At 42.9% G+C, this 27,925-nt stretch overlaps 1 protein-coding gene across 1 annotated transcript in view; it reads left to right on the forward strand.

The window, feature by feature from the left end:
• The window catches only part of LOC147017416 (angiopoietin-2-like), a 145,435-nt gene that overhangs the window by 56,535 nt on the left and 60,975 nt on the right, over window positions 1-27,925 (forward strand). The window contains exon 4 of the mRNA XM_085847063.1: window positions 20,627-20,865. Within this exon, the coding sequence (XP_085703189.1) occupies window positions 20,627-20,865 (239 nt within the window). The remainder of the gene's footprint in view (window positions 1-20,626; window positions 20,866-27,925) is intronic.

The following is a 27,925-nucleotide window of genomic DNA, read 5'->3' on the forward strand; positions in this document are numbered from 1 at the left end:
CGTTCGTACATGAGAGGGGCACGTTTCTTGGTTTTTTTCTGTCAAGGAAAAAATTCAATGGTTTTCACATATATAACACATTAGTTTCACAAATTTCCATTGAAATACTCGGGTATTTCTGTCAATTGCCGCCATTTCCATCTAGGTTACGCACTGCATCTACCGGACGGCCGTCATTGGCTGTCTTGAGGCGTGTGGGGGGGGGACACCGGAGACACTGGAGACACCGGAGACGTGGTAGACACCGGGGACATTTCAAACTCGGTGCAATTGTATACAGCACACGCGCTGTAAAAAAAAAACTCTCCCAAGAAACAAAATCAAAGCCATAAATCAACTTGCAGTGTCAGTGTTCCAATACCCCAATGCAGCTGCTGAATAAGAAACTGGCTACAAAATGACACCAACAAACTCCTCACTATCCACAAAAATTAATGCATCCTGAGAATGTAACTGCCGAGACGAAAAGGCGACAGCGGTCTGATGAAATTCAATCAAGTGCACAGAATGACAACTGTCAGATTGGCTGAGTACGTTGAAAGTTCAACAGACTACCAAATCCAATTTGTATGCAAACGCAGCAAGCACAGCAATACAAAACACAGTGAGGCAGTAAACCAGAAAAGGTATCCCTAACCCACCTTGCAAAAAAATGGTAAAGACGGGTGCAAATGGAAGGTGTCACATGAAACCGAAACAGCAAAAAATATAGTCCCAACAATTTCAAAAAAGGAAAATATAAAGCAAATGTCAACAGATATACATCAACAACTGGGAGAACGATAAAAGAGCAGGGAAGTATAAAAAAGAAAAGAGTTGGACAGATTGGGCATGGACAAACAAGGCTCATTGCAATGGTGAAGAAGAGGTCAGCTCAACTGGGATGGAGAAAAAAAATCATTATAAATGCCCAAGACCAGGAACACTACATAAATGGCTTTAATAAAATGGTGGGACTAAACAATGACACATACACCTGCATCTATCAACGGCACTTTTACGAGCATCCATTCGATTAATAACATCTAATTCCACTTCCAAGATAACACTTTTGCAACACCTCTTAGCCCATCTACAGGGTGTTTACAAAGTCCCGTTACCCCCTCCGCAGAACGTGATACATGAATATAATGAACACACAAGAGGTATAAATGTAAACATATGAGTACACAATAATTTTATTGTCATAAAAACCAAAATATTGTTGCGGTTTTGTAAAACCACATGCCTCCAAGGCAATGGCACACAACATACAGTGATCCCAAGGCAGTTATTTCAATAGTATGTGTATTAGTTAGTCTTTCCATATGTCGTTTGGGTAAAGGGTAAAGATGCGTTGTGTGGGACTCCTTCAGTTAAGGTTCTTTAACCTTCAATCTTTGCGTTCTTCCACCCCCTTTCTCTCACAGGAAACATGCAAGCAAGCATGCACGCAAATCAGTAAAGACTATGAGTAACCAAGCAAGCGTGCCGCAAGTGCCTCATTTGCATTTGCACACCAATTTTCCATTCAAAACTGCGTGCCAATTCTCAACTAACATTTCACCTCAGACCTTCATTCTGCTCACCAAACCATACCACGCTCACCACAACCACTTCATACAATGACAAAAAATCCCAGCAACAACCCCCACTTAAATTTTCCATTACAAACATGACTACTACTCACAATCTCATTACAAGGAACTTCCACTTCATCCCCACAATGCCACAATGTACTACTACTTCACTACAAACATCACAACGTGCTCCTGCTCCTCTGCAACCACCCCAATTGCCACATACTCACTGAACACTTACCACAGCCTCAAAAGACATGGAGATGTAGGTCAGGTTATTTTGGGGCATAACTTGAAGTGCGAACATGCGCTGCAGCTTGTTTAAGGACCAACAGGTAGTGGAGAGATTTCTCTAAATAGTGGGGGAGTTAACAGCAATTTTTGAGAGGAATCGTGCAAATGATGATGCAAGCATCAAATTTGACACATTTGTTCTCCAGGGAATTCTAATCAAATCTGCCTGATTGGCCATTTGAAAATCCAAATTTTGAAAAATTTGAAAGAAAAAAAAATTCAAAAAAGTCACGATCACGAATCAATGTTGGATGCTGGCTGAGATTGGTGAATGTTTCAGAAACATCATCAAAGACGTTCCAAGTCTGCCATGCAGTTTTCTTCCCTTTACCGTGGAAGGCAGACACGATGTCACATCCAGTGAACGCATGGAAGTATGGGATCCCTCTAGCTTTCTCAGGCCCTATTGCAGAAACTACCTCATGGACTGGAATCCATCGTGCCTTGGCTCCTTGGCCAAAGCAATCAACATGTTCTCAAGAACTAGTTCCTGTAAGGATGGCAATACAGATATTGCTATGACAAGTACGTCCATGTCATTAGCCTTAATGATAATGGACTTGCTACCATCCGTCGTTGCATCCCTGGCGTGTACAAATATTCGAGTGTCATCTTCTTCATGACAACATGGAGACACAGCATCCAGTGACTTCCTTATGTTGCTAATGGCATCTTCTCCTTTTGTGACAATGACTGTGCTTGTCGTCTGTGCTTCACACATCTTTTCCGCAAGGAAGTGAAACAGCTCAGTCTTGTTTCTGTCATCTCGAACAAAGCTTCTCCAGCTACTTGGGATCTGACTGGTTCCTGTCACTCTTCTTCTGATTCCTTGCCTCCTTTTCGACCTTGCCTCGGACTTCAGACTTGACTTCTTGTACACATCAAACACTACGTCCACCCTCTCGTACCTGGCACCAGAGGATTCCATCTTTGGGATGATGTCTTCTTTAGCATAGTCATCAAATATCTTTGAAGTGCATGGAGGTAGGGCATTGATAAGTGCTGAGCCATCAATGATGACTGCATCTCCCCTTGGTTCTCTGTCTGGGATGTTCACTTGCACTTAAAGAATTTCAGCCAGCTGTGACTTCAAATTATTATTATATTTTTTTCAAATTCTTCAAAATTTGGATTTTCAAATGGCCAATCAGGCAGATTTGATCAGAAAGCCCTGCAGAACAGAAATGCCAAATCTGATGTTTGTATCATCATTTGCATGATTTTTCTATGATGTACTACACTAAAAATCCTACGTTTGAATGAAGGCCAGTGCATGCTCGGGTTCAGACAGCACCTTCAAAAACCACGGCCCCATGTAAAGGTCGGAAGCTGTTGCATGTGCCCCTGTTGGCCAGCGACTGAGCCATCTTTCGCTTTCGGGGCCTGGCGGGGTGTGGCTTCGACCTGGCGGGGCCTGGTTGGGTGTGCTTTTGGAGTGCTTTGTCGTTAAGAAACCATTGCAGCCTGTTGTTAAGAAACCATTGCAGCCTGTTGTTAAGAAACCATTGCAGCCTGTTCCCAGTCAAGGTATTGTTGAGTAGGTAAAAAAAAAGGTGAATTAAGATCCCTGTGAGCGAGGACGAGGTGACCAAGAATGACGCTTTGATAAAAGATAATTAAATAAGGCTGTTAATTATCTTCAAAAGGGGTGTTCAAATTAACCTAAACACCCAATTTTTATAAATGCACCCCTGTGGTGTTCCCTTCGTATGCATGGAAAGTTTCAGGCCGCGAGGTTTCATGGTTTTGGAGTTATGGAGGGCACACGACTGACGGACTGACTGAGACACACTGACATTTATTAATATATATATATATATATATATATATATATATATATATATATATATATATATATATATGTATATATATATATATATATATATATATATATGTATATATATATATATATATATATATATATATATATACATATGTATATATATATGTATATATATATATATGTATATATATATATATATGTATATATATATATATATATTTATATATATATTTATATATATATATCCTGGTGTTGGCGCAGTGGTTAGGGCAGCGGCTTGGGATCCAAAAGGTCCTGAGTTCAAGCCCCGTTGGGCCACTGAATTAATACACCAGGGGGTTGACTCAGCCTGTCATCCTTCCGAGGTCGGCGAAATGAGTACCAGTATACTGGGCCGGTGTATACCCCGGTTAAAATAGGTGTACCATATCCCTGTGTCGTAAGAGGCGACCAGGGTTGCGTCAGGAAGGGCATCCGGCGTAAAACATGTGCCAAATCACTATGCGGATCATACGGATGATCCGCTGTGGCAACCCCTAAGGGGAACAGCCGAAGGAAGAAGAAGATATATATATATATATATATATATATATATATATATATATATATATATATATATATATATATACATATATATATATATATATATATGAATGTAACAGTGGTAAAAGTCATGTCATCCGGCACCCACAGGACTTTGCCTCTGCTGGTTAATCAAACATTCCGGTTATCAGAATGGTACAAAAGAGCAACTTATTAAACTTTGCCTGTGACAAATGGACAAAATAATAATAATATAACAGTACAGGCTAAAGGTAATTACCAATTAATTATGCAAAACAATAATGTACCTGTATTGTCCTTACTAATAAATGTCAATGTGTCTCTGTGTGTGTGTCCTCCATCCATAACTCTTAACTCATGAAACCTCGCAGCCTGATACCTTGCAGACATACTAAGGGAACCCCAAGGAAGTGCAAGAGTGAAAATTGGGTGTTTGGGTGAATTAAAACACCCCTTTTGAAAATAATTAATGGCCTTATTTAATTATAACCTGTATCGGGCACTCCTGGGCCATCTCACTCTCTGGGGTTTAAGGCGTATCCTGGGTTACCTAACTGGGGTCTGAAGCCGCCATGTTTTTTGGCCTGCTCAATGCTTTCTTTGGAACAGGCCACAATGCTTTCTTAAGAAAGAAGTGTTTTTTTTTCCCCAACTTTCTTCACTCATATTATCGCATGCCTGATCATCATAGCGATGAATCACTGGGTATATTGCAATGCTTATAAACGCATGGAGACGCCAGCGTTTGTGGCTTTATTTCATTTCCGCACATGCGATAACCTCGAGAATCTCTAAAACTAAGCTAAATTACAAGATTTGAGCTCCAGATTTGAACTCAGCAGCAGTTCCGACTCCTAAAAACAGTGTTCATTTGTCCAATTCGGACATATTTGACATTTTGGGCATCTCCGGGAGGTGTATGTTTAATATTATGGTTCAGTGATTGCTAATCGCATGCCAAGCGAGTCATTTCTTATCAATCGTTTGGTTGGAGTACTTGAGCTACTTGACGAGCGCTCTACGATATTTGCACTGTCTCTGAATACTATATAGATCGACTTGAACAAAGTTCAGGGGCCATTCAAGTGCGTTGGTCACGTGTTGTTCTGTTGACTTGAACAAAGTTCAGGGCCCACTCAAGTGCGTTGGTCACGTGTTGTTCTGTCGACTTGAACAAAGTTCAGGGGCCACTCAAATGCGTTGGTCATGTGTTGTTCTGTTGACTTGAACAAAGTTCAGGGGCCACTCAAGTGCATTGCTCACGTGTTGTTCTGTGGTGCAACAGGCGGTGGCCGGCTAGCTGCAAATGTGAAATTTTATTTTCCATGACGTTTCTCCTTTTTGTGCGTTCTTCCATCATATGACCCATCACTTCATCATAGGTAATAAAAATAAAAATTGAACATTTCGTTTTAAAAAGTTTCTTCAACCGTTTTGTGGATTGCTTGGTGAAGCCACTTGGCACGTGTTCTTTAAGCTTCAATCAATTGCGATACCGCAGTTCTATACCGGAAGTGGAAAAGCAAAATATATTATATTGTTGTGGTTGAGGAAATTTGCAAACCACCATTCAGGTCCTGTAGGTGAGATATCTCTGTAAGTACATGTGTAGTTAGCCCCAAACCCGTTGTTTAGAGGGAATAAATGTGATTCATTCGGGCTGTGACCCTTTAAGATAGCCGTTTTTCTGTTCTATCTTTATTTTGAACCAACCACGTCTCAACCGCCATCACACAACAACCACCAACCGCAACGCCGCTTCACAACAACGCCAACAGCCACGACCTTTACCGTCACGGCTCGCTCCCGTAAACATCGCATCACTGCCATTCCAAGCGTCGCCATGGCCATCACCGCCACTTTAGGCCCTCCACCACCTTCACCTCTCCTCCTTCTGCGGCCATTCCCACGCCGCTTGTGAACGCCGAGCGTCAGGCTGTCCTGGCCTCGTGCGGGACGCGCGCTGAGCCACGGGTACAAAGAGCGGCCTTTCCGAGGGGAAGTCGGATCAGGAATGATTCACGCCCACTTCCGATCCGTCCAATCATTAAGCGCGGGGCGATTTGGCCCCGCCTCCAGGCGCGTCAGAGTAGAATCGATATATGCAAATTCGAGGATCAGGGGAGGTTCACGCCCACTTTTCCTCCGTCCAATGGGCGAGCGTGGCTCCGCCCCCGAGTTTATCCTGATCTGGAAATTTGCATATGGTTTCTCCTGCCGTACTATAAAGCGCCGAGCGCGGGGCGAATTCAGTCAGTCAGTTTCTGTTTCGGGCTCGGGCGAGTTGGAGAGGTGTGGCGGCGGCGAGGTGTGGCGACGGCGAGGTGTGGCAGCGGCGAAGTGTGGCAGCGGCAGAGTGTGGCAGCAGCAGATTGTGGCAGCAGCAGTCAAGATGGGTCTGGAGGAGAGTCGGTCTGTCGGGGTTCGGAGTCTGTCGGGGAGCTGCAGAGAGGGGAAGCCGGGAACGCGGTCGAGGTCGCTCGTTGCGGGACCCAAGCAAGCCAGCTATCCTCTTTCCCAGAGCATCAACAACCCCCCCCTGTCTCCCCCCGTGCTGAGATAGTGCGAAAAGGGGGCCCTGTTCCCACCCCATTCCAAGCAGTGCCAACGAAACCCGCGGAGGAGCGCAGAGTCGGGGCACCGCCGCCTTTTTGCGGCTCATCACAAGACGGGTAGGCTCCACGTGGTCTCGCGCCCCAGGCCCCGTCTGCCCCCTTGTCGTTTAGGGTGGCCCTTTTCTTTTGCTTTTGAAAAAATGTGTTGTCGGCGCCATCTGTAAAGTAAAACTGTGTAAGTGTTGCCGTGTGCTCGCGTAGTCGGTAGTAGATCTGCATTGTTGTGTTCCTTTTGTTACATTTGCTTTTGGTGCATAATTGTTGTAATTGTATATGTGTGCTTTCCGTTTGCCACGGAATAAATGTGCCTTATGTTGAACTGTTTTTCCCGTTTCGCTTTGTCTTTTCTTTAATTGAAACTCCATCTTACTTCACGTAAAGGGTTGGTCGTGGGCTAAATACGCCCGATAATTAATCGGAACCGTCGAGGTTGACGATAACACCGCTCGGTTATCCCGATAGTACGGAACGGGTCGCTTAAAGTGGCCCGAGTCCGGAGTCGACCTGCGGCGAGGTGCGATCGCCCGGTCTACCCTCCGTGTGGGTACTTAGGTAGGTCGAATTTGGCGAACAACCCTATCCCACGCGGGGGGCCGATTGGCACGATCGTGGTGAGGCTGAAAGGCCCACCCGTGACTAGTTCCCAGCGTTAGTCCGAGAGGGTCGACGGAATTGTCCGTCCGGTGGGCGACGTGCCACGATTCGAGTTACGTGGCCGCTCGCACGTCGGCGGGCGCGAATTCGCAACAATATTGTAAGATCACAATGAGTTAAAAATGTTTTCAGTTGCTATGAATATATATATATATATATATATATATATATATATATATATATATATATATATATACATATACATATGATTCTGAACAGAGGATGATGTACTTCATATCTGTTACCTCAGTTTTGTCGTGTGTGTGTGTGTGTGTGTGTGTGTGTGTGTGTGTGTGTGTGTGTGTGTGTGGGTGTGTGTGTGTGTGTGTGTGTGTGTGTGTGTGTGTATGTGTCTACCCGTCCCTCTTCCACTCTTTCACCCTCCCCCTCTTTGTGGTAATAAACCTTTTGTTCATAAAAAAAACCTGTACGTGGTCATTCAAGGGACGGGACTTTGCCATTGAGCACGAGTCAAAATGGCTTTAAAAATCTGGTGACGGGCCGATTGGGAAACACGCATTTAATGTACTCTTCAAGAGTTGATTTGTCACAGTTGTATCAGAACGGTTACATCAGAACAAGCTGATTCATCGAACAGTCATGGATTGTTTAACCATAATACGGGGCTGTTAAAAAATTACGGAACACTATTTTTTTAGGGAGGCAGGTACAGGCATAAACCTTCCCAATAATTTTATTCAACATATGATTACATCTTTCGGGGTTCTCATCGTGATTAACACTCAACCCAAACAAAGCCAATTTTATCTGACGCAACCAGAAACCAAGATTGTGGCCATATAATTTTGTCTGGGTGCTATGGTGGGTGGAGTCAAGTGATGGATGTGGGTGTGGTACGGCAGCTGTCCAACCAATGGGTGTGCATTTCAAAAATCTACCAACAACAACAACAACAACAGCAGCAGCAGCAGCAGCAAGGTTAAGCTCTTGTAGACCTGTGACATGTTGCAGGTAAAAATACATTGTCTTCTCAATTAACATCGGTCCCGAGATTGGTGTTCCCTCTGAACACTTGAGAGCAAACCGTTCATACATAACTTTATCTAGCTGAGCTCTATCTTTTGTTCATGTTGAGTACGGTGCTTGTCGGCAGCTTGGTCTGTCTTTGACTTGGTGTAAAATTCCATTAACTTGTCCTTCTGGGCTTTGCTATCAGAGATGCTTGACGATCCGACGTTGTACTCGTGCATCAACGCATTTCTATTGTCTCTCCTTCTCCAGTCTCCTACATATGGCAATGTTCTGGTTGATTGTGCGAACAATCCTCTTCCTCTTCCCAACCGAAAAAACTCAACGGGCTAAAACAGAAGCCATAATGCTTTGGAAGGTGGACTTCTTCTTCTCCCCTGAGTTTTCCCTTACATGTTCTCCCCAAGATTTGGGATCATGCGATTGGTCATTGGGTGGAGAGAGCAGGTGATGTGTCATGGTGATGATTCAGACATGGATTTGTTCTCCTTTTTTTTTTGGTACGTTGAACCTTGACCCAGGAAACGTCACCGAAGTGTTTTCAAAAGCAAGAAAGTGAATGCCTGATGTTTTGTGAATCCAACAGATTTTTGTGGCACCTCGGATGGTGTGGATATATGACAGATGGAAACTGCTCTTGCACCATGAGGCTGTGATGGAAGGATGTTGAGAGAAAAACTTAATTTTCACATCTGAGGCCTGGTCAACTCTGTATCGTGTGTTTTTTTTTCTTCTCTTTTGATGGGGGTAGTAATCAGTGTGTGGGGGGGGGGGAGAGAGAGAGAGAGAGAGAGAGAGAGAGAGAGAGAGAGAGAGAGAGAGAGAGAGAGAGAGAGAGAGAGAGAGAGAGAGAGAGAGAGAGAGAGAGATATATATATATATATATATATATATATATATATATATATATATATATATATATATATATATATATATATATATATCAAACTCATAACCCTAAGATCTTAAACCAAACACCTTAACCATTAAGCCAACACCAGGCTTATCGGAGTTGTGTGGTCGTATGTAAACTTCAATGAGATTCCACGCGTGCCAGTTGGTGGAATGTGCCAGTTTGTCAGGTGCTGGATAACACAGCTTTTACTATATATATGTATATATATATATATATATATATATATATATATATATATATATATATATATATATATATATATATATATATATATATATATATATATATATATAACATAATGAAGCTGCATGTGCATGAAGCCTTCAAACACAATGGCTGGAGAGTTGGCTTGATTCAACCCATACAGTGCCGATAGAAAGTGTACACCCCCTTTCAAAATTTTCACCTTTTGTTGCCTTCTAGCCTGGAATGAAATTGCATTAAATCAGACTTTTCCCACCTCTATTTACACATCACAACCCACAACTTCCAAGTGAAAAACAAATTCCACAAATTTCAGAAAATGTATTTAAAATACAAAACTAAAATATCTTGATGGGATGTGTCCACCCCCCTGGGTTAATACTTGGTGGAAGCACCTTTGACAGCAATTACAGCTGTGAGTGTTGGGATAGGTCTCTACCAACTTTGCACACCTTTATTGGGCAATATTTGCCCATTCTTCTCTCGAAAACTGTTCAAGCTCAGTCAAGTTGCGTGCGGAGCGTTGATGGACAGCAATCTTCAAGTCATGCCACAGGTTTTCAATGGGATTTAGGTCAGGGCTCTGATTGGGCCACTCAAGGACATTTATCTTTTTGTTCATTAGCCACTCCAGTGTAGCTTTGGCTGTGTGCTTCAGGTCATTGACATGCTGAAAGGTGAAGTTCCGTCCCAATTTCAGCATTCTTGCAGAGGGCAGCAAGTTTTGCTCTAGGATATTTCTGTATTTTTACTCCATCCATTTTCCCTTCTATCCTGACAAATGCCCCAATCCCTGCTGATGAGAAACATCCCCAAAACATGATGCTGCCACCACCATGCTTCACAGTAGGCATGGTGTTCTTTTGGGTGATCTGCTCTGTAGGGTTTGCGCCAAACATAACTTTTTGCATTTAGACCAAAAAAGTTCCATCTGAGTTTCGGAAGACCAGAAAACATTTTTCCACATGGCTTCAGAAACTCTGGAGTTATTTTTTTTGCATACCTCAAACGGGACTCAAGGTGGTATTTTTTGAGTAATGGCTTCCTTCTTGCCACCCTAACATAAAGGCCAGACTTGTGGAGTGCTTGGGATGTTGTTGTCATGTGCACACAGTGACCAGTCTTTGCCATAAAGGCATGTAGCTCTTTCAAAGCTGCCATTGGCCTCTTGGTGGCCTCTCTGATCAGTCACCTCCTTGCTTGGTCATCCAGTTTGGACGGACTGCCTGATCTAGGCAGGGTCTTGGTGGTACCATACGCCTTCCACTTCTTAATGATTGTCTTAACTGTGCTCCAAGAGATATTCAAGGCCTTTGAAATATTTTTATACTCATCCCTGATCTGTGCCTTTCCACAACTTTATCCCGGAGGTCTTTTGAAAGATCCTTGGTGCTTATGGTTGAGTCATTCCTGTTAAATGCACTACCCAGCAGAGAAAACCTCCAGGAACAGCTCATTTTATTTGGAAATGATCAGAATCACAACAATTTAACACAGGTGGAGGCCAATTAACTCGGTGTGTGATTTTGAAGGTGATTGGTTCCACCTGAGGTAATTTACAATTGCTATTATTAGGGGGGTGGAAACTTATCCAAAAAGATATTGTTGTGGGCCGGGGGGTCGGGTGAGAAGACCACTAGGTGGGGGAAGGAACCCTATGTCGGTTCCCACCAGACTCCTTGGAATTATAGGCCGTCGCACATGTATAATTCCGTGATGCGGCGGGTCGCTTAACCGACCATGGACGCCAATAACTCAACCGCGTGACCTGGGGTCCTCCCGTCTATGTGTTAATCAGGTTACCTAATTAATCACGTGGTTTGATTACCGGGGAACACACCCTCAGTACGCCTTGTCCGAACCGGATCACTTTACGAGTCAAAATGGGTGGGGTCGATGTGTCAAAACGGGTGGGGCTCCCCCTTGGTGGGAGGGGCCACCCCGAATCGTAACGTCATCACCTGAATCGGGCGCTCCGATTGGCCCCAGCCCCTCACGTGGCCCGCCAGCTTGGGCCGGAAACCGCCTCACTTCGTTTCTGGCAAGGCCATCCCAGACAGTGAACGTATTGCGCTCCGACCCCACGATATGACATGAATCGCCCACACCGAAATTGGCATGCGAATCATCCTGCAAAAACTCCCGGGCCATGCCCAGGTGACCGGTCGAGGGTCCCGCATGCCCGCTCGGGCGTTCGACCAGCGTCGAACAACGCGCTCGCTTTGTGCGCTCCAACGTGGCCCACACTGTACATTCCTTGGCTCGATCGCAGCTTCGCTGGCCATAGAAAAGAGAAGACGTTCACCATCCGTTGCTGCCAGCGAGGACCTAAGGTACATCGCCATGGATAAATCCATGCACGTTTCACGAGCGATATATGTGTCTGCTTTCGAGCACATTCCATACAGTGCGTGCGGTTCCGCCATTACGCACTTGGCCCGCGTTCGCGTTCACACGACTTAGTTAGCGTGTGCGCGGGGCGAACACCAATATGTGTCGGATATTGAGGTTAAAAAGGAACAAGCCGCTTCTACTCGCACACTCGTATCCTGCCAAATATGGCATGGGGTCGTCTTTATTGGCCTCCGTACGCGTTTCGTGCAGCGTGGGCGTCGTGCTGGCCGTGTTTCCTGTGTTGTGAAAAACACCATTCGTGCAGCCTCTTAAGAGGTATTTATTCGCATGCTTTTTTAATGCAACCGGCAATTGTCCCCAGACCATCGGAAGCTCGAGTCAACAACCCCGCACTGCCAGGCACACGTGACTCGCCGCACACGCCGGGTTTAGGGCTCGCCCGGGAACAAGGATATCTGTGCAGCAGATCCCTCACCGCGGCGCCGCACGCGCTGATCTCCACGAGGCCCCACCTTACAGGGAAGGCGCACGTGGCTGATTTACCTCAGGAATAATCAGAAAAGAAGAAGAGTAGGGATGAAATGAAGGAAAAAATGATTTAAGCTACCCAAGCTATTAGATCATTGCACCGCACTCACTTGTTGTCCCACTAAACAAAAGGAAAGGGGACTATCTACACGTATAATAATGCAATAACTGTCTTGGGACACTATCTGTTGTATGCATGCGGTTCCGAGAACCGCAACAATATTATAGTTTTATATTTTTAATTAATTTTCTGAAATTTGTTTTTCACTTGGAAGTTGTGGGTTACGCTGTGTAAATAAAGGTGGAAAAAGTCTGATTTAATTCAATTTACATTCCAGGCTATAAGTCAACTCAAGGTGAAAATTTTGAAAGGGGGTGTGGACTTTTTATAGGCATTGCAATTGTCACGAATAAAACCATACGTCCGACATGTTGGTTTTCTGGCAAGTCTAACACTTCTTCGGAAGTCCCATATTCACAATTTGCATTATCTGAGCTTTATTATTTTGTATGCAGCCTGTGGCTGGTCATTGCATCATTGCTGGGAACATGGCTGTGCTGATGATGCAGTGCCCCCTGTTTCCAGTAATCTGGTACTCATTTTGATGATATCGGAAGGATCCATCCATCCATCCATTGGGACCATACTCTGTGCAGAGCATTGGTGCTGCCTAAGCAGTCTCCTTGGCTATTGGGCACAATCCTGGACGTGTCACCACTCCGACACAGGATACCAGCGAGCTGGCACTCATTTTGCCAACCTCGGAAGAATGACAAGCTGAATAAACCCACTTGGTGTTATTTAAAGGCACAACAATTCGACAAGGGATCAAACTCAAAACACTAAGATCTGCATTCAACCACCTTAACCGTTAAGCCAACACCAGGCTTATTATCCAAGTTATATAACACAATGTATTATATATGCACATTAGCAGGAGGCATGTTTTGCTTCATGTATGGAAGCCGGGTTATTTTTATTTTCGGAAGCGATCAAGGCTGCGATCTGGCCAATACTATCAGCCATGATCTTTCTTGGATCATCATTTCTGGCCATTATCCCAAATAAGGGGATAAGAAATTTGTACAGTAAATGAAGGGTTTTCTTAGTTTGTTTGTTTTTAATGTAATTTCGGTTTTAGCCTGAGTTGTCAAGGCTGAATAATGTGAAAATACAGAAGGGTCACCCGTCATTATCAACAAACGACGACTGCAGGCAAAAATTTCAGCATAACACCAATACAAGCTGTGCTAATTTTCGGCACTGCAATACAGCCGACCGACGTGTCCTTCCCATTTGTTTGGCAACGACGTCAGTTCCCAGTACAGCTCTCATTATTATTAATTTTTTTTGTATGCCTTGTCGAGGCTCATATGAGAGCGAACACACAACGCACAGCAAGGGGGGCATGAGACAAGAGGGGAGGGAGTGGGAAGGACAAAACAATGGGGAACAGAGACATTAGGAGATCTGTGGAAGGGAGAGGGATGCGACGGGGAACACGGGGAATACAGGATGGACATTACAGGGACTTTCAGGAAGGGAAGCAGGGAATTTGAAGGAGGTGGGCGTGGGTGGATTATCGGGGGTAGAAAAGATCGAGAATTTGGAAGGGGGATGACAGGTGGTGGTGAACAGCTGTTTTGAAGGCCTGGAGGGAAGAATGGGATTGAATGGAGTGAGGAAGTTTATTCCAAAGGCGGGGAAAAAGAGGAATGAAAGAGTGAAGATGAGCAGTGATTCGTGATCTTGGTAGTTTTACCAAAAGGGGGTTGTTGGCGGACCTTGAGCGCCCTGTGGAAATGTGCTGGGGACAAATCGCAGAGAGAGCAAGGGGGGGGCGAAGCTGGAGAGGAGACTGTAGAAGACAGAAAGACTGCCGACCAGCCTGCGGTGAGAGAGTGAGAGGCCCAAAGTCTCAGCCTCATCATGGGAGATGCCAATGATCCGAAATGCCTTGGTTTCCACAGCGTGAAGCTGAGAAAGCTGGGACGCAGGTGCACCAGCCAAGAGGGGAGAGCAGTACTCCATCAGGCTGCAGACGAAAGCTTTGTAAGTGGTCAGGAACTCAGGTGGGCTGAGGAAGGACTTTTCATGATGGAGGATTCCCAGTCGGCGATTGGCTTTGGAGGTGAGGTGTGAAATGTGGCTTTCCCAGGAAAGGTCATGGCAGACAGTGAGACCCAGAAGCTTGAAGGAAAGGACTTCTTCCAGAGGATTGTTGAGAAAGTGGATGGGGGGGGGGTCTAAACGGTCCTTTCAGAGAGATATAGTGAGAGTGTGAGATTTGTCCGGATTGAAAGACATGTTCCACGTGTTCGACCAGTTTGTGATTTTACCCAGATCTGTAGTGAGCGAAGAAGCTGCTGCCTGCCGGTCTGCGGGATGACAGATGGTACTGCAGAGGGTGGAGTCATCAGCAAAGAGATAAAGAGGATTTTCCAAAGAGTCGGAGAGATCATTGATGAAAACCAGAAAAAGAACAGGGACCAGAATGCTACCTTGAGGAGCCATGAGTGGAGACTGCGAGCCATGAGTGGAGATGGCCTTGGATACCATAGGAAGAGAGTTTGGTGAGCAGGGCAGGTTGCCAGACCATGTCAAAAGCACGCATTATGTCTAGGGATATGGCTCTGATTTCATGTCCGGCATTGAGGACCTTCATCAATTTTTGGGAGAGCAGAAGCAGCATATCCAGGGTAGAGTAACCTGGTCTGAAACCAAATTTGGCATGACAATAAATAAATAAATCGACAAGGCTCAATCCCAAACTTTGGAAACAGTTGGATAGTACATGCGTGATCCATCTTTCACACATGGCCAATTATATGTTTGTTGCTTCCCGCATTTGCCATCCACAGAATATTAGGTTCGCAGTAGCAAAAACGGTGCTAAACCATGTTAGAGAAGTGATTTTAATTTTTTGTTGAAATAAATTTTCTGGGAAATAGGGAGCTGTAGTTCTGCAAAGCTAATGTTAATATGCAGAGCCTATGAAATTGTTTCACCAGAAGAGCCTTAAAAAAAATTTTTGTAAGTATATATATATATATATATATATATATATATATATATATATATATATATATATATATATATATATATATATTTATATATTATATACAGGTATATCCAAAAAACATGCGTGTACAGCGAAGCCAACATCGACCCACATGAATGTCTGTTAATTACGTATTATTGGACCATGACTACATCTATTAATTATGCTTATTAATTATGTACTCTTGGAATGTACCTTTTTGACCCTTTAGACCTATTTATATCCCTTTTGCCCCCTTTATATCCTTTTAACACTTTCAAACCCCTTATGACTTTTTGGACCATTAGACCCTTTTTGACACTTTAGCCTCCTTGGAATCTGTTAAATCTTTTAGAACCCTGGGACCTTTAAGACCCCTTTTTCAAAGTCAAGGCTCATAGAACAGCTCGAACACTGAATGGATCAGGGACACAACATAACAAAAGGAACGAGAGAGACAGAGACAGAGACAGAGACAGACAGAGACACACACAGACAGAGACAGACAGAGAAACATTAACAGCAGGGTTGAGAGAGTGGGGAAACACCAACTTTAGATTCTATCTATGATTGGAACATTCCCTTTAGATCCCTTTACCTTTTGACATGAAGACCTTTTCGACCTTTAAGACCTTTCAAACGTTTAGACTACTTGATCCTTGAGACCACATGACTTTTCGACCATTTTAGAACCCTTGGACCCCTTTCGACCTCTTCAGACCCTTTAAACTCCCTTAGACCCGAAATACTTTTGGAACATACCCTTTTCAATTTGTATACATAGTCAAGGCTCATGGAACCGGGCATAGTGGCATGCGCCTGTAATCCGACTACTCGGAGGCTTGGGTTGGAGGATTGCTTGGGGACGGGTGCTTTGCACTGGACCGCGCTATGAGAGGGTGTAGGATGATAACGGATGATCCGCTGTGGCGACCCTTAACGGGAGCAGCCAAAAGACGAACAACAGTCAAGGCTCATGGAAGAGCTCGTACACAAAACGAAACAGGATGTAACTGGACAAATAGGAACCGTAGAGAGACGGAAAATATCAAAGCAGAGTTGAAGGAGAAGATAGATGTTAATTTGGGCAAACAATGGGTGGGGTGGGGGGAATTGGAGGGGGGGTAGCAGGAGAGGATGCACGGGGTGGAAAACATGGATACACACACACACACACACACACACACACACACACACACACACAAACATTTTAAGGACATGACAATCTTCTCTCATGGTTCCCTTTTTGAGGCATTGTTTTTTTATGGCTCGTTGCCTTTCCTGACACCAACCCTTCAGTCACCTCTTACAACACGCAGGGATACAGTGTACCTATTCTAAACCAGGCACACACCGGGACATCCCAGCAAGCTGGTCCTCATTTTGCCGACCTCAGAAGGATGACAGGCTGAGTCAACCCCACATGGTATTAATTCAACAGCCAAGCAGGATCCCAAGCCCACAGCCCTAATCATGAAGCCAACACCAGGCTTGTGGAGAAGATGGATACAAGGAAACTCCAAGGAGGGAAAACTGAAAATTTGGAAGGAGGAGGAGGAATTTGGGTAGGGTTAACGAAGGTTGAACAGAACATGATTTTGGATTGGGGATGATCTGAGATTGTGGTGTACAGCTGTCTTGGAGACCTGGAGGGAAGAATGACATTGAAGAGGATGTGGAAGTTGGTTCCACAGGTGGGGAAAAACGTGACATGAGTGGACATGAGCAGTGATCCTGGATTTAGGTAGTTTCACCAGAAGGGAGTTGATTGTGGACCATATGAGCCCTGCAGAAATCTGGGGGGACAAAGCACAGAAAGAGCAGAGGGTGCAAGACCAGAAAGGTGGTGGTAGAAGATGGAGAGACCACAGACTTGTCTGCGATGGCAATGTGATAGGCCCATAGACTGAGCTTCAGCATGGAAGATACCAATAATCTTAAAGGCCTTGGTATCCAGTATCCACAGAATCAAGCTGAGCAAGCTGTGAGGTGAATGAGCCAGCCCAGACGGGAGAGTAGTACTCCATAAAGTTTCGGATGGAGCCCTTGTCGGTGGATAGGAGTTGAGGTGTGCCAAGGAAAGACTGTATGACGGAGGATGCCCAGTTGGCAGCTGGCTTTGGAGGCTAACTTTGAAATGTGGTTTACGCTAGAAAGATCACGGTTGATTGTGAGACCCAGGAGTTTGAATGTCTGAATTTCCTCAAGAGGATTGTCAATAAAAGTGGATAGGAGATTTTGCCAGATGGTCCTTATTTGTCAGAATTGAAAACATATTCAAAGTGTTTGACCAGCTTGTGATTTTTCAAGGTCTGAAGAGAGCGAGGAGGCTACAGCCTGCCTGCTTCAAGGATGAGGGATGTCACGGCAGAGGATGAAGTCATCATCAAATAGATAAAGGGGATTTTTTTTCCAGAGTCGGAGAAATCATTGATGAAGATCAGGAATAGGACCGAGCCAAACACTCACTGCCTTGGGGCATTATAATGAAATGTGTATTTTTATTTTTTTTTGTGAATTTATTATTAGTATACCACAATTTTTCAAGCTATCAAATTGAAACATATGCAGTTTATTTCTATGTTTGTGTAGTTAGTATATGTGATAAAATGTGATCGAAATTAGTCAAAGGTCAAGGCTATCTGAAACGTGCAAAAAACCTATCGGGCCACAATTACAAAATGTTTCAGCTATATATGATATACAAAACAATCAATCAGAGAAAACACTTGATATTTCAATTTTTCAAAATTGCCAAATTGCTGTTTCCATGGCAACTATTCTTTATTTGGATTTCACAGTATCGTGTTATGCACGACATCCTTACCTCTGCCACGGAAGGTGGACAGAGGTTATTTTTCACCCTTGTTTGTCTGTGTCTGCCTCAGTTTGTCTGTCTGTCTGTGAGTAGGATATCTCAAAAACGTATGGGTGTATTTGTACAAAACTTGGTGGATGTTTGGGTGTGTGACAAGGACGAATCAGTTAGATTTTGGGGAAGATCTGAATCTGGATACGAGAATTTTTTAAGCGATTCTTCACCATTGAAAGAGCGGGGGGGGGACAATATGCAGTGCTTATAGAAACTGTACACCACCTTTCAAAATTTTCACCTTTTGTTGCCTTATAGCCTGGAATTAAATTGCATTAAATCAGACTTTTCCCACCTTTATTTACACATCGTAACTCACAACATTAAAGAGAAAAACAAATTCGACAAATTTCTGAAGATTAATTAAGGATACAAAACTAGAATATCTTGGTTGGATACGTGTCCACCCCTCTACTAATAGCAATGCTAAATAAGCTCAGGTGTAACTAATCACCTTCAAAATTATATACCAAGTTAATTGGCCTCCACCTGTGTTAAATTGCAGTGATTATGATTATTTCAGAATAAAATCAGCTGTTCCTGTAGGTTTCCTCTGCTGGGTAGCGTATTTCACAGCAAAGACTCAACCATGAGCCCCAAGGAGCTTTCAAAAGACCTCCGGGATAAAGATGTGGAAAGGCACAGATCAGGGGATGGGTAGAAAAATATTCCAAAGGCCTTGAATATCCTTTGGAGAATAGTCAAGCCAATCATTAAGAAGTGGAAGGCGTATGGTACCACCAAGACCCTGCCTAGATCAGGCCGTCCCTCTAAACTGGATGACCAAGCAAGAAGGAAACTGATCAGAGAGGCCACCAAGAGGCCTATGGAAACTTTGAACGAGCTACAGGCATTCATCGCAAAGACTGGTCAATGTGTGCACGTGACAACAATATCCCAAGCACTCCACAAGTCTGGCCTGTATGGTAGGGTGCTAATAAGGAAGCCATTACTCAAAAAAGCCCACCTGGAGTCCCGTTAGAGGTCTGCAAAAAATCACTCCAGAGATTCTGAAGGCATGTGGCAAAAAGTTTTTTGGTCTGACGAAACCAAGGTGGAACTTTTTGGTCAAAATGCAAAACATTACGTTTGGCGCTAACCCAACACAGCACATCACCCAAAGAACACCATCCCTACAGTGAAGAATGGTGTTGACAGCATCATGTTATGAGGATGTTTCTTATCAGCAGGGACTGGGGCACTTGTCAAGATAGAAGGGAAAATGGATGGAGCAAAATATAGAAAAATCTTACAGGAAAACCTGCTGCCCTCTGTAAGAAAGCTGAAATTGGGACGGAAGTTCACCTTTCAGCATGACAAAGACCCGAAGCACACAGCCAAAGCTACACACTGGAGTGGCTAAGGAATAAATAGATAAATGTCCTTGAGTGGCCCAGTCAGAGCCCCGACCTAAATCCAATGAAAAATCTGTGGCATGACTTGAAGATTGCTGTCCATCATCGCTCCCCATGCAACTTGACTGAGCTTGAACAGTTTTGTGCAGAAGAATGGGAAAATATTGCCTAATCAAGGTGTGCAAAGTTGGTAAAGACCTATCCCAACGCTCACAGCTGTAATTGCTGTTAAAGGTGCTTCCACCAAGAATTAACTCATGGGGGTGGACACTTATCCAATCAAGATATTATAGTTTTGTGTTTTAATTAATATTCTGAAATTTGTACCATTTGATTTTCACTTGTATGTTGTGGATTACATTTTTTAAATGATGGTGGAAAAAAATTGATATAATGCAATTTAATTCCAGGCTATAAGGCAACAAAAGGTGAAAATTTTGAAAGGGGGTGTAGACTTTCTATAAGCACTGGATAGCATGATATTTCAAAATGTTGTGGACGTATTCGGATGAAGCTTGGTAGACAGGTTGAGTGGTTCACATTGACTAAGTTATTAGATTTTGGTGAGGATCTGGATCCTGATCCAGATACGAGAATTTTCGCAGTGATTCTTCACCATTGAGAGATAGGGCCAAAACCGATATATGGCATGATATTTCAAAAAGTTGTGGACTGGCTAAAACAAAATTTTTGGTTTAGGTGTGGATGCAGACTCAGCCTATGAGTGGGCTACAAAACGTAAACTGTTCAGCCTGGTTGAGGTATGTGCTCTACTGTACCTTGTGCAGTTCTAGTTTATTTATGTGATGCATATCACCATGGAGGATTAAAGAATTGGACCAAGTGCATTGTACTGAGATTTGAATGCTTTCTTGCATCGATGTGTGGACGTGCAGGCAGCTTGAAAGCCGCCTTACAGCACAGGGTGCAAGGCAGCAGGCCGACGTCCAGGCCTTGCGACAAGAGCAGGTCGCACTTGGCCGGTTGCTTTCACGGCAAGACGTGCTGATAGCACAGCTGCAACGCCAACTTGCACTCGCTGCCGGAAACACGTCACAGCTTCAGCAGCAGCAACAGGAATTGGCCGAGAGCGTCCATGCCCTGCTCGCGGCTCTGCCTCATGCCGCCCAGCAAGGTTCGATACACACAGTACGCCCTCACATCTGCTTCACATAAACCCAGATATATATATATATATATATATATATATATATATATATATATATATATATATATATATATATATATATATATATATATATATATATATATATAAACTTGAGTCAATGAACCTACAGATGGAGTTGGGCTTGAGATGTGCTATTAATACGGCTCACAACGTGTTGTGCAATCTGGCGGCGAAAGCTTTGATCAGTAGGATCCACAACTTCATTGTCTTCATTCGAATGGACTAAAGATGTAATTTGCCTCTCCCTAAGTTACCTGTTTTGCTTTGCACATACATTCGAACTATTTTTCTCGTTGAAAACTATTTTTTTTTCCTCATTTTATTTTATTATTGCATTTTACCAATTGATAAGATGACACCATCATTCAGACTCCTTACCCACTGTTCTTCACTAGAAGAACTTCATTTCACTCTTCATTTCACTTCACTTCACTCCTTACCCACTGTGCACAAAGTGGTAATTCTTAAAGCATACGTCTATATCGCATTCAATTCCCCTTTGGTTTCTAATTTCTCACTATACTGTATGTGGAAGTTATAAAACATTTAAAGTTAAGTGTATTCTTCACGAGTGCGGAATGTGATGAACAAGGAAACACAAGAAATGACACATGTTCATCGAAGAACGGGAACTCTAATAGGGGTCATCGATTTATTACTCGTGGGATATGCTTATACATGGTAAGCAATAACGAACTGTGCTTCCCCATTGTCTCGGGTCACTCACCTACATTAATTTTTTTCATTTATATTTTCATTTACGGACGCTTTCCGATGGTTCTGTGATTTTTGTATTTTTGGTGTATCAGCTTCGATGTCTGGCGGCACACAATTTCCGCTTTCTACATCACCCGGAAGGTACCGAACGTGAATATCAGCGAGTCAGTCAGTGTGTGAGTGGTTAGAATGAGCTTTATATATAAAATTATATGACCCGTGAACCCGTTGGGTTCCCGTTGTGACAGTGGTTGATGAAAAAACATCATTTCAAGAAGAAAAAAAAAAGATAGCTCCAGCGAACTATACCGCTGAGGTTGTTTGCATTGATCAAATACTCGTGAAGAGTACTTGACTGAATTGGGAATTGATTTTTAAATAATTTTTTTGGTTGCCCGATTTGAACGAAAGTTGATGTTGCGCGTCAATGTGAAAAAAAAAACGGAGAAAAAAAAGTAGAACAAATTATTGTGCGTAATCTTCTAAACACAATTTTATTTATTAATGAACACGGAAGTATTAGATCAAAATGACGATGTTTATTTTATGCTTTAAAATAAATCAGTCTTTGTCTCAACTAAATGTTTGAGATTTTTAATTAAATCATTTCAAGAAAAAAAAAAGATAGCTCCAGTGAACTATACCGCCGAGGTTGTTTGCATTGATCAAATACTCGTCAAGAGTACTTGACTGAATTGGGAATTGATTTTTAAATATTTTTTTTCGTTGCCCGATTTGAACGAAACTTGATACTGCACACCACAGGCGAATGGTGATTAAGGTGGCCCTAAAACTTTTGTGCTCTCGTGTCCCGTTTTACCTGTATTTTGGGAACATACATGTTTATAATATGTATGTATATATATATATATATATATATATATATATATATATATATATATATATATATATATATATATATATATATATATATATATATATATATATATATATATACAATATACATACATACATACTTTCATATATACAAGATGAGAGTTTTCGTAATATATAGATGTCAGCAGAGGTGGTGGAAATTTTTATCTTCCTCTTCCCTCTCCCCTCCTCCTTCCTTTAAATGCACCATTAACACCCTGGCCAAAACCTACCCATTCTCTTACTCAGGTCATACAAAGTTCATATTTGAATCTTATCTCCACATTTTAATACCACCCTCTTCTCCCATAATTAAAGCTTTGGCAAAATAATTTTGAGTCAAACACAAAAATTACCAGGACTATTTACCAGGAAAAATTACCATGACTATAGCTTTGGGATTCTCATCTTTGAATTCCTTCATTCTCTCCTTCCATTTTCTAAAATATGCTATGCATAGGTGACTCCTTGCACTCAGTGTTATCTGATCAGCACAGGTGGAGTGTATTGATGTTCCACAGTTACTATTTTTTTTTCCTTTATATCCGAGGTGCTAGATCAGAAAAGTAAAAATAAGACCACTGGACGTGTAGCTTATCTGAGCCCTGGCCTAATGTTGTAACCTAACTTTGGTAGCATTCTGACTGGTGGGTCTGAAGAATATTTTTGAAGGAATTGATGCGATTTTTTCCAAAAATTTTCGAAGTCTACTATTTTGACACTTCTGGTAATGTGATCGGCATGACCTCCACAATTTAACATCCCTACCTTGGCCTAACGTTGCAAACCAAATTTGGTAGCATGCTGATTGGTGGGCCTACATAATAATATTTTTGAAGAAATTTACTAAGTCGGCCATTTTGACCTACTTAGTCACGTGACTGGAACGAGCTTTGCAATCCCCATTACCAATCAGGAGCAGAATGTTGTTGCCAAATTTCAGCCAGATCGACCCAGCGGTTTGGCCGGAGAAATGGAAATGGGAACGGACGGACAGACAGACTGTGCACGATGACATTACCTTATCTGGAATTCCAATTCCAGATCAGGTAAAAATTCTCAAGAGTCGCTCGGAGGGTGTGAGAGTGTTTTCCTCACCGGTATGGTTTTGATTGCAATGGTCATTCAGAGTGGGATTGTCACCTTCGTGTAGATATTCAATGATTCATGTTGCAGATACTGGCACAGGGTCGTCTCCCTTCATATTTAACAGTGTTTTGAGTCTAACCGTAAGCCGAGTGTTGGCTTAACAGTTAAGGTGGCTTGCATGAGATGTTAGGGTCTTGAGTTAGAGCCACTGTCATTCTGTTGAAATAACACCAGGTGGGTTGACTCAGCCTGTCATCCTTCCGAGGTTGGCAAAATGACTACCAGCTTACTGTTCACTGCAACAGTGGCACAGCCACACTTCCAGAAATGATACAATCAGCAGCCACAGGCTGTATACTGGTGTTATTTATTTCAACAGCACAACAGGGACTTGAACTCCATATCCTAGGATATCAAGCCAGCCACCTTGACCATTAAGCCAACACCAATTTTCAGTCACCATGATCAATACTTAGGAATTATTTGTGAATCAAAAAATATTTTCTTTTCAAAAAAAAGGGATTAAGCCTGCATTCATTTCGGAAGTCTTTTATATTCTCGTTATTCTTTCATATGCTGCACGTGGCTGAGTAGAATCATTTACTGTGAGGCTGTGCTGCTGATACAATGCCTCCTGTAGGTGAGGGCAGGAATTTGGAATTTGTTCATGGCTCTTCGTGAAGAACACCGTGGGATCTTTAACATCCACCAATTAATGCCGGCAGATGGGACACCCAGTTTAACATCCACATCCATCCAAGGAGGGATAGCACACACATTGATGAATCACCCTGCCTGTGAAACAAAGGAATGCTAGTTTATAGCAGGGTCTGGATTCATACCCAGGCGAGATGGCTTAGAGGCTAGTGTACATACCTCTTGGCTGTCCTGTCAGCCCTAATACGCAAATATCAAAAATATAATTACATACAAGACTTGATCCACATGGCATGTTTGGTCTTGGCCCTGATTGCACATATACTCAATAAATATGTACTCAAGGGCACAAGGATGATGGAGAAAGGGAAAAGGGCCTGCACTCCCCCAACTCTACAAATACAAAAACCCACAAAAGCACATCATGTAGAAAATGATATTTGTTCATTTATCTAAAGGTACATATTTTCAAATCCATGTGACTCTTGAGCCTCAATCCATGAAATTGGAAAATCAACTCCAGACTCAGTATACCACACACAGCTTGCACGTGTTACACACAATCCTTTCATGTACCATCAATATGTTTTCATCAAGGCCTTGCAACACATTCGGACAAGCTGGTTGCACTCAGCTTTATACACCGCATACATTTATCACACACCTGCTTCACAATTTCCTTCATGGACGAATGATGTGGATCGTGGGTTAACCGCAATCTCTCACCAGTCAGCATGAAGCCTTCATGAGACCGGTATGTTCTTGGATGGAAAACTACCGATGATGTAAATGCAAGCACATGTTTGATCACGAGCTGTTGAGGTTTTCAGGAGCACATTGAGGTATAGGGAATGGTGTTATTAAAAATTTAATCAAATGATCATTTGTCATACGAGCGAGAAGATTAACCCGGCCATAGTTGAAATTCCACTTGCACTAAACAAACTAGATTGGAAAAATCGTGAGAAAAGTTCCACAACAGTTTGCAATGTCGTGTTTTGGGGAAGATGTAGATACATTGAATGGTGTGGAATCACAAATCTGTATAGGCGAACACTTGCCAAGTATAACGAGCTTTCTAAAAGGCTTAGTCTGTCACTTTTCGGCACCGAGTCGGGGCCCTAAATTGCGAGCACCGACACATAGCCAACCACCAACCCCGAAAACCCTCCTGCTCTGCACCCGCAATAAAATGGACTAATTAGGAAATTCCTCCTCGGTTTCTTCAAAACACCTCAATGGAGTTAGCTTTTTGTCCTTCTGCTGCAGACAATCTCCATGGCACATGGTGATTTAAAATATCACCAAATTGATTGCAAGTCATTTGGCTTTCTTTAAATTTGCCCCCCTCTCCCTTCCTTCCGCTACTAGTGTTGGTGGAATTTTTCAAGTTTATTCTTCAGGGTACCTTGGATTGGACCTTTAATTGCTGTCTGCCCTCACTCAGAGTTGAACAAGGAGCTTTACTGCTTGAGGTTAGACTTTGGGGTGTTTGAATATACTGCACGAACATCGTTCCTGGCCATCTTCACCCTCAATTTGAATCAGTTTCCCCTCTCATAGCTCTCATTCTATACCTACAGTACCTTCATAAAGTATTTACACCCTTTGATTTTGTCACATTTTGTTGCGTTGCAGTCTGAATTTAAAATGGATGAAATAAAAAAAAATATTGTCACTGATGTACACAAATTACCCCATCATGACAAAGTGAAAACAAAGTTTACAAATTAATTAAAAATGAAAAGCTGAAATGTCTTGCCTCTATAAGTATTCACCCCCCTGAGTCAATTCTTCGTTGAAGTGCCTTTGGCAGCGATTATAGCTTCGAGTCTTCTTGGGTATGTCTGTATCAGCTTTGCACATCTGGATTTGGGGAGTTTCTCCCATTCTTCCTTGCAGATTTGCTCAAGCTCTGTCGTGTTGGATGGGAAGCGTCGGTGAACAGCAATCTTCAAGTCTTTCCACAGATTCTCAAAGCGATTCAAGTCTGGGCTTTGGCTGGGCCACTCAAGGACTTTCACGTTCTTGTTCCAAAGCCATTCCATTGTTGCTTTGGTTGTATATGCTTGGGGTCAATGTCCTGTTGGAACATAAATTTTCAACAAAGTTTAAAGTCTTTTGCCCTCTGAAGCAGGATTTGCCTGTATTTGGCTCCATTCATTGTTCCCTCTATCCTTACAAGTCTCTCAGTCCCTGCCGCTGAAAAGCATCGACATAGCATGATGCTGCCACAACCATGCTTCATGGTAGGGATGGTGTTAGATGGGTGATGAGCTGTGCTTGGTTTCCACTGGATGTAACGCTTTGCATTCAGGCCAAAGAGTTCAATTTTTGTTTCGACAGACCACATAATCTTTTACCTCATGCTCTCAGTCTTTCACGTGCCTTTTTACAAACTTCAGGTGTGCTGTCATGTGCCATTTTCTCAAGAGTGGATTCCATCTGGCCACTCTCCCATAAAGCTTAGATTTGTGAAGTGCTGCAGAGATTGTTGTCCTTCTGGCAGGTTCTCCCACCTCAGCCAAGGAACTCTGTAGTTCTGTCAGAGTGGTCATTGGGTTCTTGGTCACCTCCCTGACCAAGTTCCTTCTTGCCCGGTTGCTCAGTTTGGTCACACTGCCAGCTGTAGGAAGAGTCTCGGTAGTTCCATATTCCTTCCATTTCCTAATGATGGAGCTCACTGTGCTTTTGAGAACTTTCAAAACTCTAGAAGTTATTTTATATCCTTCCCCACATCTATGCCTCCTCACAATTCTATATTGGAGTTCTCCGAACAGTTCCTTGGACTTCATGGTGGAGTTTCTGCTCTGACATGCATTGTCAACTGTGGGACCTCATATAGAAAGGTGTGTTTCTTTCTAAATAATATCCAATCAATTTAATTGGCCACAGGTGGACTCCAATCCAGTTGGCGAGACATCTCAATGATGACCAAACGAAATTGGATGCACCTGAGCTCAATTTGGAGTGTTATAGCAAAGGGGTTGAATACTTATTGAAGCAAGATATTTCAGCTTTTCGTATAGGATTAATTTCTAAAAATTTCTGAAAACATGTTTTCACTTTGGCATGATAGGATATTTGGTGTAGATCGGTGACAAAAAAAACTTAAATATAATCCTTTTTAAATTCTGGCTGTAACACAACAAAATGTGACAAAAGTCGAGGGGTGTGAATACTTTCTAAAGGCACTGGATCATTTTCCTTTGTCCCCTCATTACAAGTTTCCTATGTCCCCTCGTATAGCAGATGAATTGGAAATACATACTGTATATATTTTAATTAAAGGTTCTTCTGGCTAAACAGTTGCATAGGCTTCATTGGTATTGGAGCCTCGTTGGTATGCATTTGTTTGCACTGTCACTGATGATTCACCAAGAAGCAATGAAACTGGTCCAGCAGCTGAGGGTGTGTGTCGCATTGGGGTTCTCATGTGTGTACTATTTGTGAATGTCTTTATATCTGTGGAGGAACTCTGGGAAGGGTTTGAAACAGCAAAGGGCGCTTCATGCAGCTTTCTTCAGCCAGAAAAACATGGGAGTGGACAATTTATTTATTTAATCCTTGCCACATGGGTTTAATTGATTAGGTGATATCTATTTGGTTATTCCCTCCATTCACAGGTGAGAGATGTGCCTGGATATTCATTTTTCGTGTGTGTGTG

The sequence above is a fragment of the Eptatretus burgeri genome, chromosome 11 (genome assembly GCF_056783735.1).
Source record: "Eptatretus burgeri isolate ZD-2024b chromosome 11, Ebu_testis_v1, whole genome shotgun sequence".
In the NCBI taxonomy this organism is placed as follows: Eukaryota; Metazoa; Chordata; class Myxini; order Myxiniformes; family Myxinidae; genus Eptatretus; species Eptatretus burgeri.